We start from the raw sequence: 12,486 nt of genomic DNA, 5'->3' as shown, positions 1-12,486 counted from the left end.
ATATTGATAAACCATGTATATATTAAACTCATATAATTTACATTTCAATATTATATGTTTATTTTTTTGAATATACCAAACTTAATACAACCACACAACCACCATATATATATTTTGAATAATATATTTCTGCACACATACATCTCTATTTTCTAGGCATAAACATCTATTTCTTTTTTTAGCTCATAATTTATCTGTTATCTAAAGCACAAATATATGTTATTTTCATAAAGTCTAAAAGGACCTAACTTTGCAATTTTAGAAAAATTTTTCAGTTTGTAATAAGTTCACTAAATTAAATCAAAAGTATATACTTGTTGATATAATCAAATATATTCTCACAGCTTATACGGCATTTTTCAAGTTTCTCTTATCTATTTTTCTCAATGTGCATGTTCCAAGTCAAAATTCTCAATAGACAAATTGACAAAACTACCAGCTTTTGACGATTTTAATTTTTGCTTAACTCTTTCCTCATAGTGACGTGTACACTTTTGGAAGGGATGGATGATGATATTGTATTGCCTGATAGTGCTATTACATTGGAACCGAGTGGAAATCCCGGAGACATCAGACCAAGTGGTACTGGATGGTTAACATATACACAACAAGACAGAGTGGTCACAATCACGGTTGGAGATTCGATGACAGGTGGCGGTGTAATTCAGCTTATCGATACAGATAATGTTCAAAAATACCTTGTTGAATTTCTGACAACTACACAGGTAAATTTTTACATCTCCTAACGTACATAGCACATTTATTACGTTCTTAGTTTAACGCAAGTATGGCATGAAAAATTCTGTTACCTTATTGTTTTTTAGTTTACTCAATGTCACGTCAAACGTGTATTTCACTTGGCTGATTGAAACCGAAAGTAAACGCTATTTTACATCGTCACCTGTGTTTTACTTTATATTTTATATTGACTTCTTATAATTGTACATTATTACTGTGTTTTCTACAGAAAGTGACTACAGGTGTACCTCTGGCAGAAACTACTCCAGCAAGATTAATACCTACACCAACTAAGGTCACAGCAAATTATAACAAACCTGTCAACATTCCAGCTGGTACAGATGAAACAGTACTGAGAATTACAATTATTCCTAGAAATCCTCAGTTTCCTGTTGTAGTGAAAACTTCTGTTAAACTTTGTATCAAAGAAACAAGTGAGTAATAACGTTTCCTTTATTAAACACAAATCCCTCATTGTGTTGGATTTAAAATGCAGAGTATTATCAGCCCAATATAACCCGATAGTTTGCTGCTGGAGGGTAAGCTTGGTATGTTCTTGATATTTCTACTGATGTTACGCCCAGCTCCCTACATTTATCACTTAAAGTTGATAGGCACATCATCTTTAATCAAAATCATTTACATTATGCCACCTGCGTTTTGTTGGGATTTTTCTGAGGTCTCTGTTTTCGTTATTTCTAAAATGCCAAATCTTCTGTCATCAAATGCTATATAAAATGAGCAACATACATTTTCTTATATATTTAGAAATTTTTTTAAGCATGTAAGAACGATTATTTACTCTGAGCTCGAACTTTGTGCTTAGCTAGTGACCACACCATCACGAGGTGCATCTAAACGCTAACTAATTTACAATTCTTCACTTTTAGGCAAAACACGACCGAGATAGAGAAAGATAGAAAGAGGGAGGGAGAGAACGGAGTATCATATTTAAGCCCAAGTGATTGAAATATTTTTCTTTCAAATCCTGATTTTCCCATTTGAAATATCTAACCACTATCTGGCCCAGAACTATCACTCTCCATCAACTGGAGTCGCTTACATTTTGAGATTAAAACAGCACTGCCTGGATTTTTTGTGTCTCCTTTTGAACAAAAAATACAGGTAAAAGGCTTTAAAATGTGTGGCATGCAAGAGTCCCTACCTATATGACTCTTTATTATTTTGACACAATAAGTCAACGATGCAAGTGTGCATTATTTCTTCAATTTCAATGTAAATTCCTAATTGTCAAAACAAATCTGTCACGTCAGAATGAATATTACTACATTACCTTTTTTTAAAATTAAACGCAAATTTTAACAAATATTAAAATTTAATTATTTCTGAAGTTTGCTCCAACATTCTCTTGCATATAATCACTTCACTTTTATTATATTTGAAGATGGTACAAAATACTAAGTAATTTTATGAAAGCAATAACCTAAAACATTTAACTGTGCATATTGATTCAGTATTTTTTCAGGGTAACAGTTGAAATTATTTAAACTTAAACTATGTAGAATCATTTCTCCTAGCGAATTTCCCAGGTATCTTAGCACTATGTGAAACTAACCTTTTTTATCTGATTTTTCACCCCAAATATGCACAGTACCACTAAGACATAAGGGGCTACTATTTGGGACGAAATTTGCACGGACACACTGTAGGGAGTTGGGTAGCGAAATGTCTATTCACATTACACTTGAACTTCTACATATCAATAGAGTCATGGAAGCAGGGGCCTGGGAGGGAAATAAGTCTAGCAGTTTGAAAGAAGCTATTTGAGTAGAAGGAGTTCTGGCATCTAGGAATCTTTACAATGTTGGGGTGGGATTTTGCTGTTTGTTGCACTATTTATAAGTTGAATTTCCAGTTGGGTTTGTCGCAGGCATTTATGCTGAGGAGACCCAGTAATTTGAGTCTGTCTGAACACTTTCCATTAAAGTACTTGTAAAACAGGCACAGGGATGCCATATTTCTCTGAGATTTCCATATTTGCTGATGACACCATGCTCTGTAACAGACATGACGGGAAAACAAATGTACACATATCTAAGGAAATGGCTGAAACTTAAGAGGAAGCCATCCAGTCTGTGGTGGACCAAAGTCATAAATGGATGGTAACATTCAATGCTGCTAAGACTAAGCTTATTTCCTTTAATAATTACAAGAAATCTTTTCAGCCACTTATAGCCATGACTAATGATGCGCTACCTGAAATCTTTTCATTCAAATTCCTTGGTTAAATGTTCACAGGGAACATGAATTAGAGCACATATATTGAGGGCATTGCCAAGCTGCTGGGAAGAAGATGAGCTCTCTCTATCATGCTAGAAAATTACTCATGTCCGAGAGTATCCTGTACTTCTACAAGGCCACCATTCGCTTATGCATGGAGTATTGTTGTCACATCTGGGATAGTTAATCTGCTACTATTTTCTCACTCCTATACAGGGTTCAAAATAGAGTCGCCAACCTAATAGGTCCTGCACTGTCAACCAAATTCTAACCTCTGTCCCACTGCCTCAATATTGCCTCCATGTGCATATTTTACAAGTATTTTAATAGAAAATGCTCTGGCAAACTGCAAGCATATTTAGCAATCGATGTAAATACTCTTGACTAACCCAACAAGCAGAAAAATCCCACTCTTAAACTATAAACATTCATAGATGCTAAAAAGCCTTCTACTCAAATAATTTCTTTTCCCAAACGGTTATATTTGGAAATTCCCTCTCGAGTTCCTGCTATCCTGACTGTAATGACATGCAGAAGTTCAAATGTAATATGAACAGACATTCTGCTGCTCAACTCCCTATTTAGTATCATTGCAAATTTGATCCTACATAGTAGCCCGTTAGGCCCAAGTGGTATTGTGCCTCGTTTAGGGTGAAAAAGCAGTATAAAAAAAGTTATTTGAAAAATAAAAAAAGTTTGAAGGTTTTGCAGTATATATCTTGTATTTCCAAATTCTCATATATTTGTATATGCATAGATGTTGATATTTAAATATGCATATGTCTGTGTATATTTGTATGCTTTTCTATGCATGTCCATAGAAGAATTCCGTTTAAACATTGTATTTGCTGCATAATAATGTTCGATACTAATAAAAAATTATCTTTTCATCGTTATCATATGCCAAACATAATATTATTTACTTTAATTTATCATATTATATAGCAATCGCGACTAAGTTTACCCATTGCATTTCAGTGACATACTGATATTCTCTTTGACATAAGATTAAGCATAACATATTCAGTTATTGTTGTACACAAGAAGGGTCATAAAGAAAGACACAATTTTAGATTTACTTGAAACAAAATATACTAAACAGGAAAATAAATAAAACAAATAAAAAGAATGGTTATACATCAGTCCAACTGCCATGTATGCGTACTTTGTGCATAACGCTGTAAGGTAAGTAATAGGAAGCATTCATTATTATTTGTAAGATGAGCACTACAACAACCTCCCTCCCAGACCTTAACTTTGCAGGAGTCTCGGTATCATTTTCTCTTTGGGTTGATCCTGATAAGGTCTAACAACTTTTGTTTTTCTTTAGGAGTGTTGCTCTTCTGGGGCTGTTTTAAATATTTCCAGGTCTAAGGTGTCATAAATGGCATCTATTGCTACATGTTCCTGTAACGTACTGTAAGTTTCATCTAAGAGCTGCTTTCTAATTTGATTACTGAGAGCCTCAGATTATGTAGACTATATTTCCGATATTCTTTTCTATAGTAACATATACTCAAAAGAATGTATTGTTTTACATATCTTAAAAAACATCTTTTCACCTGGAATGTACTGATTCTTTGGTACTTTAGATGTTCGCCCATGTTTTGTTTAGGCAGCAATTTTTTAAAATACTGATCTTCATTTTTCGAGCAAACACCAATTCTGCTGGATATAATGAAGATTTATCTTTGTGCTTAGTATCATCCTATACACTCATAAAAATTGCTTTAAGGCCTTTTCTCTAGGCGTGCCGCAATGTTTTAGGAGTTTTTTTAGGGTGTCGATCAAAACGCTTTGCCTGGCCGTTTTAACAGGGATGGTACAGAGAGGTGCTAATGTGTTTTATTTGGAAATTGTTACACAGCACTTCAAAATCAGTCAACGTTAATTGAGTTCTGTTATCAATCATTGATCAAACCCCAAATCAGACCAACAATTCATGCCAGAGGTTTATCATTTCCTATGTAATGTTTTCCATACATCTAAATCATTCTAGCAATTTTATGTAACTATCTACTATAATAAGATAGCAGAACTCTTCTTACGGTCCATCAAAGTTCACATGTATTCTTGAACAATGAGTGTCAATTTCCAACCCTTATTTTTATAAAGTTTTTCAGTAAAAGATGGAGAACTGTGTGGAATAAATGCTTGGTAATAATTTTCTAATCTCAGGAAACTCTTCATAGACGTAACCTTTTAATAGATGACATCTCTTTAATTGTAGTGGTCCATTCAGAATCTGGCCACCTGTCGTCTTTATCTATGATATGACCCAGATATTTGAGTTCTTTCATGAAGAAATCACATTCTTCTTATTTTTATTTTGAGCCCATAGTCCCATATTTGTGAAAACACACTTTGGGCATGTTTCCAGCGTTTCAATACTTTTACTATTTATTAAGATTTCATGTCAGTAAGCGATCGTAAAAATGAAGTTCCTCCAGCAAAGTGTCCATAACTTGCTGGAAAATTGTTGGTGCGACTTTGATAGGAAAAGCAAAGATTTCAAACTTTTGTAATCAGCAGCCTGATTACCAAGTGTGCATGACTTGTGCATAATACTGAAAGGTTTAATATTCCGGTCTTTATAATAAGAGTTTATTTTTCTCCATAAGGCGTACACTACAACAGTTGTTTATAACGTCAAGAGGCACATTTCCCCAGTCTTTATAGTAGGAAGAGTCCATTATTGACCAACAGATAAGCCCCTACAACAGTTAACCATGTTAATTTCCCATCCAAATGATTTTTGCAGATGTGATGATTCAATTTAATCATTCTGGGTTTATCCAACATATAAAGTTGCATTGTCGGATTTTTAAAGTCAGACTCGACTATAATTTATGAAGCAAATGTTGACTTACCTTTTCATTGATAATTTTCATGCTTATTGTTTTTCATGTCCGGGGCAATAAAATAACGTACATAGCTATTTGAAAACTTACTTATACAGATCATACAAATGATTATATAAAATGTTAGCTTATCAATAGCAAATATGAATTAAGAAACGGAAAAAGTATTTTCTAAAATTGAAAAATTAAATAGAATCTGTTTACTTCCAATTTAGATATTTGCAAACAAACTAAAAGTTAAAATAATGCAACTAAATCTCGGACAACACCATAAAGATACCGTTAGTAATTATTAAAGAAGCATTTTATATAACAAAAATTAATTTACTTGAATATTGTCACATATATAAAATATATGTTTCTCTACTATTATATAAAATCAACTTTATCTGTGTCAGGATCGATTTTTATGAAATTTCACACAAATTCACTTTATGTATTCGGCAGTGTTCTTAGATAGTGTTCAGCATAAGCTATTAATTGACTTTTCTAATAAGAATCACTGTTAATATGCTTAATATAAAAATATTTTTCAGCTATATCAACACCAGGACCAGGTGTAACTACATCAGTACCAGCAAGGTCAACACCAGCACCAGGTGCCACAACGACAGCTGAAGGTATGCCAACGCCACCTTCTATGTCAACAATAAAACCTCCAGTTTTCACAACGCCAGCTCCTGGTGCAACCACACAACCACCAGGTATATATTTCAATTCCTATGTTTCTGCACACATTTCTCTCTGTTTATATGCATAAACATCTATTTCGTTTCTAGCCTATAATTTACCTGTTTTTGCCACGGAAGCCAAAGCATACGTTAATATCATAAAATCTAAAAGGATCTAACTTTGCAATTTTAGAAATTTATCTTCATTTTTTGGATAATTTCACTAAATTAAATCAAAAGAATATGCTTGTTGCTATATAGAAGTGAAAATAACTACGTTTATCTTATAAAAATTTAACACTACATTAGATGAATATTTAAATATATAGTTTTTTTAAATTTTCTTCAATATCTCCTAGGATATATCACAGCAGATTTTTATATTTGAGGGTAATATAAAGATACTAATGAAATTCCTCAGAGCAACAGCTTTTAATTTCAAACTGTGTATATTGATAAACCATATATATATATAAACACATTAATTTACATTTCAGTGTTATATTTTTTTTAATATAACGAACTTTAAACTTTTGCAGTATTTATAAGTTGAATTTCCAAAATCTCATGGATTCTCATATGCATAGATATTGATATTTACATATGCATACATCTGTGTACATTTGTGCATTTTCCATGAATCGTTATTAAGAAATTAGTCATTATATAATTTGAAATAAGTTTCAAGTCATAAGTTTCTGCAATGAATTTAACCGTTAGTTCAATCGAATTTTGTGTAAAGCACAAAAGAAAAGGCAAGGATGTCATTGTTTAAATTTGGATATCTGTGATTTTTGTCAGATTTTACCAATAAGGATTAGACATCAATAATAAATGTTTGCCAAATTTCATTTTATTTGGGAGTATTTTAAGGAAGTACACAGACACAAGTAGCTATACCTTCAATTTGTAAATTCATATATTCTACACCTGCATTTGATTTCTTTTTTTGTCATTAGACACTAATTACAAGTTTCTCTGAGTTTCAATTTCTTGTGAAGACCACTTCAGCATAAGCCATCAATTCACTTTTCTAATAAGAATCACTGTTAATATGCTTAATATAAAAATATCTTTCAGCTATATCAACACCAGGACCAGGTGTAACTACATCAGTACCAGCAAGGTCAACACCAGCACCAGGTGCCACAAGGACAACTGCAGGTGTTCCACCACCATCTCCTAGCGTAACAACACAACCTCCAGGTATCTCAACGTCAGCTCCTGGTGCAACCACACAACCACCAGGTATATATTTCAATTCCTATGTTTCTGCACACATGTCTCTCTCTGTATATGCCTAAACATCTATTTCGTTTGTTGCCTATAATTTACCTGTTTTTGCCACTGATGCAAATGTATATGTTAATTTCATAAACTCTAAAGGGATCTAACTTTGCAATTTTAGAAATTAATATTCATTTTTTTAATAATTGCACTAAAAAAAAAAAAAATTCTTCGTTTCTTTTTCTCTCTTAGTTTCCCCTCTCTGTCCTGCTCTAAGTAAATCTGTCGACCTAGTCCACAAATTCCAAAATTTCATCATGACAAGTTTCAAGAAAAAATACACAATTAAACCCGGTTCTCCAACTTCCAACGTAGACCCCTACTACCATGTCTCCTTCTCCAACATCAGGGGTCTACGTTCTAACCTTCCAGAGGTTGAAACCCAATTACAGGAGACTAAACCAGACCTTTTATTTTTAAGTGAAACTGGCATTGGACAGGCTATTTCCCTAGATGAGTTTGCAATTACAGGATACTCTAACTTAACTTCTAAATCTGACCCCCAAGATTGCCATGGGCATGGAATATGTGCCTATATTAAAGATAGCTTTCCATGTGGGAGGGACATCTCCAGGGAAGATCCTAACTTACCCTATATGTGCTTCTGGGTTGCTTTAGCTCACACTACTGCATTTATATTTACTCTCTATCGCCCCCACAACAGCGGAGTTACTATCTTTCAAAACATATCTGAGAAAATTGACCAAGTCCTTTCTACTTATCCTTCAGCTAACATTCACGTATGTGGAGACTTCAATGTTCACAACGTCGAATGGTTGACCCACTCAAACAAGACCGATGATGAGGGGAGATTCTGTCATGATTTCTCCATTGCCTATGACCTCACTCAGATTGTTCAGGAACCTACCCGTGTGCCCGATAATGACGGCCAGTATGCGAGCCTACTAGACCTTTTTCTCACAACTTGCCCTGAACTATGTTCAGTTTCTGTTCTGTCGCCTCTTGGATCTTCCGACCACTCTGTTGTATCAATTAAGATAAAAATGAAATGTAATAAGTCCCCAGACGTACCACTTCATCGTACAGTATATCGATACACTAAGGCTGACTGGGATAGCTTCCGTACATTTATATCTGATCTACCTCTGCATTCCATGTTTAAAAAGGATGTGTCCTCTATAGTATTAGACCTAACTGAATGGTTAATTGTAGGTATTGACCATTTCATACCCTCTAAAAAGTTTCAGCAAAAACCTAACAGCCAGCCATGGTTCTCTCCAGAATGTGCTGCTGCCATTGCGCACAGAAATCACTTTTTCCACTGCTTCAAACGTAATAGATGCATGGAAACTAAAGCCGTTTTCAGGACTGCCAGCAACCATTGTAAGAAAGTAATAAGGAACGCAAGAGAGTTGTATGCTCAATCTGTTAAGTCCAAAGTAGCTGAGCAGCGGCTTGGTTCCCACCAGTTTTGGCAAATAGCAAACAGAATCCTGAACAGAAGCGTGTGCTCCATCCCAACTATTATCAATGGACCTGAGGTAATCTCGTCAGCATCAGACAAAGCCAAACTCTTTGTCAAGAACTTTGCAGCTAATTCTACCCTTTGCGACCAAGACCGCCAACCCCCAATATTTCCTCCTGTATCAGAAAACACGCTATGTGATATACGTATATCTGTACGTGATGTTGCCAAGCTAATCAAAAACCTTGATTCCAGTAAAGCAACTGGCCCTGATGGTATTCCAATTATAGTACTCAAAAAACTTCAACCTGAACTAGCGCCCATACTTACAAAACTGTTTAAACGTTGTCTTAAGGAGAATAGTTTCCCATCTCCCTGGAAAATCTCATCAGTATGCCCTGTATTTAAGAATTCAGGTGATCGCTCATCCCCCTCTCAGTACAGGCCAATAAGTCTCCTGTGCGTCATGAGTAAGTTGCTAGAATCTGTGTTAAATACAGAAGTAATCAAACATCTCAACAAAAATAACCTTCTTAGTGACACTCAATATGGTTTCCGTTCTGCTAGATCTACAGCAGATGTCCTTACAGTTATATCGCATAGGATTAGCAAATCTCTCGACGGTGGCAATCTTTCTAGGGCAATTGCTCTTGACATATCTAAAGCCTTTGATAGGGTATGGCATAAAGTTTTACTTCATAAGATCGCTAGCTATGGTATAGCTGGAAAAGTCTTCTCAATTATTAAATCATTTCTTTCTGATAGGTTCATAAGAGTAGTAGTTGAGGGGCAAAAATCAGAAGCTCACAGTATTAATGCCGGTGTCCCTCAGGGATCCATTCTGGGCCCAACTCTTTTCCTGATCTACATTAATGATCTTCCAAATCATATCCTTACATCATTTGTAGACATTTATGCTGACGACACTACCATTTATGGTACCACATCTAAGACAGTAAACGAGCAAGTACTCTCCAATTCTCTCTCCTCTGATCTTGAGCATGTAGTACAATGGGGAAAGGAGTGGCTGGTTACTTTTAATGCATCTAAAACCAAGCTTCTCTCTTTACATCATCAACATTTTAATCCACATTTGTCATCAATTGAAATGAATGGCTCTCGTCTTCAGGAGGCCTCAAGTTTTGACAAGCTTCTGGGCTTGACCATTACTCCTGATCTTAAATGGAACACGTATATCAAATTTGTTGCCAAGGCCGCTGGAAAAATGGTGGGATCTTTCTATCGATCCAGTAGATATCTCACTGCTGATGCTATTCTCTATCTATATAAGAGCCAGGTACGTCCAAGGATGGAATACTGTTGCCACATCTGGGCAGGAGCTGCTAGAAAGGACTTGTCCTGCCTTGATAGAGTTCAAAATAGACTTCGTAGCCTCGTAGGAGATGTCCTTTTCTCCTCCTTACAACCTCTATCTCACAGAAGAGATGTTGCGAGTTTGTCTCTGATGTATCGTTATTTTCATGGAAAGTGTTCAACTGAGCTTCAATCTATGGTCCCCCCTCGCCAAACTTTCACAAGAAACACTCGTCTAGCTGTAAACACTATCAATAATTTCCCCCACTCTTTATCTGTGCCTAAACCTAAACATAGATTCCATGAACAAAGCTTCTTTCTTAGAACTGCACGCCTGTGGAATTGTCTTCCGTTTTCCTGCTTTCCGGCTGACTACAATATGGTTGTGTTCAAGTCTAAGGTAAATAAGTTCTTGATGAGCCGTTCCATATAAGTTATTAAATTTACCAAATTTTCATTACTAATGATTACTATATTGACCAACTTCTACTGTACACTCTTTAACCCTTATCCTTGAGTGGCCTCTGGGCCTTGATAATGTGGTGATCCCTTTATAAAAAAAAAAAAAAAAAAATTAAATCAAAAGAATATGCTTGTTGCTATGTGGAACTGTAAATAACTACGTTTATTTTACAAAAATTGAACACTAAATTAGATGACTATTTAAATATATATTTCTTTTTAAATTTTCTTCAATATTCCCTAGCATATATCACAGCAGATTTTTATATTTGAGGGTAATATAAAGATACTAATGAAATTCCTGAGAGCAATAACTTTACACTTCAAACTGTGTATATTGATAAACCATGTATATATTAAACTCATTAATTTACATTTCAGTGTTATCTTTATATTTTTTTTAATATACCAAACTAAATACCTTTGAACTATTTATAATTTGAATTTCCAAAATCTTCTGGATTCTCATATGCATAGATATTGATATTTACATATGCATATACATATGCTGTATACATTTGTGCATTTTCCATGAATCGTTATTAAGTAATTAATTATTATATAATTTGAAATAAGTTGCAAGGCATAAGTTTCTGTAATGAATTTAAGCGTTAGTTCAATCGAATTTTGTGAAAAGCAAAAAATAATGCAAGGATGTCATTATTTAAATGTGGATATCTGTGATTTTTGTCAGATTTTAACAATAAGGATTAGACATGAATAATAAATATTTATTTAGGAGTATATTAAGGAAGTATACAGATACATGTAGCTATACGTTCACTTTGTAAATTCATATATTCTACACCTGCATTTGATTTCTATTTTAGTCATGAGACACTAATTACATATTTCTCTGAGGTTCAATTTCTTGTTAAGATGACTTCAGCATAAGCTATTAATTGACTTTTCTAATAAGAATCACTGTTAATATGCTTAATATGAAAATATTTTTCAGCTATATCAACACCAGGACCAGGTGTAACTACATCAGTACCAGCAAGGTCAACACCAGCACCAGGTGCCACAACGACAGCTGAAGGTATGCCAACGCCACCTTCTATGTCAACAATAAAACCTCCAGTTTTCACAACGCCAGCTCCTGGTGCAACCACACAACCACCAGGTATATATTTCAATTCCTATGTTTCTGCACACATTTCTCTCTGTTTATATGCATAAACATCTATTTCGTTTCTAGCCTATAATTTACCTGTTTTTGCCACGGAAGCCAAAGCATACGTTAATTTCATAAAATCTAAAAGGATCTAACTTTGCAATTTTAGAAATTTATCTTCATTTTTTGGATAATTTCACTAAATTAAATCAAAAGAATATGCTTGTTGCTATATAGAAGTGAAAATAACTACGTTTATCTTATAAAAATTTAACACTACATTAGATGAATATTTAAATATATATATTTTTTTTAATTTTCTTCAATATTCCCTAGGATATATCACAGCAGATTTTTATATTTGAGGGT

At 34.2% G+C, this 12,486-nt stretch overlaps 1 protein-coding gene across 1 annotated transcript; it reads left to right on the top strand.

The window, feature by feature from the left end:
* The first annotated feature begins 484 nt into the window (after window positions 1–484).
* LOC145283697 (uncharacterized) lies at window positions 485–1,224 on the top strand. Its single transcript, XM_080132722.1, has 2 exons — window positions 485–725; window positions 968–1,224. Exons 1-2 carry the CDS (start codon window positions 504–506, stop codon window positions 1,178–1,180), a joined length of 435 nt encoding a protein of 144 aa, XP_079988848.1. The 5' UTR covers window positions 485–503; the 3' UTR covers window positions 1,181–1,224.
* Window positions 1,225–12,486: the final 11,262 nt, after the last annotated feature.

Source organism: Euprymna scolopes, chromosome 8 (assembly GCF_053919585.1).
Source record: "Euprymna scolopes isolate OS-2025 chromosome 8, ASM5391958v1, whole genome shotgun sequence".
Lineage (NCBI taxonomy): Eukaryota > Metazoa > Mollusca > Cephalopoda > Sepiida > Sepiolidae > Euprymna > Euprymna scolopes.
The sequence above is the reverse complement of the archived record's forward strand: the minus strand, read 5'-3'. Positions and strand labels throughout refer to the sequence as shown.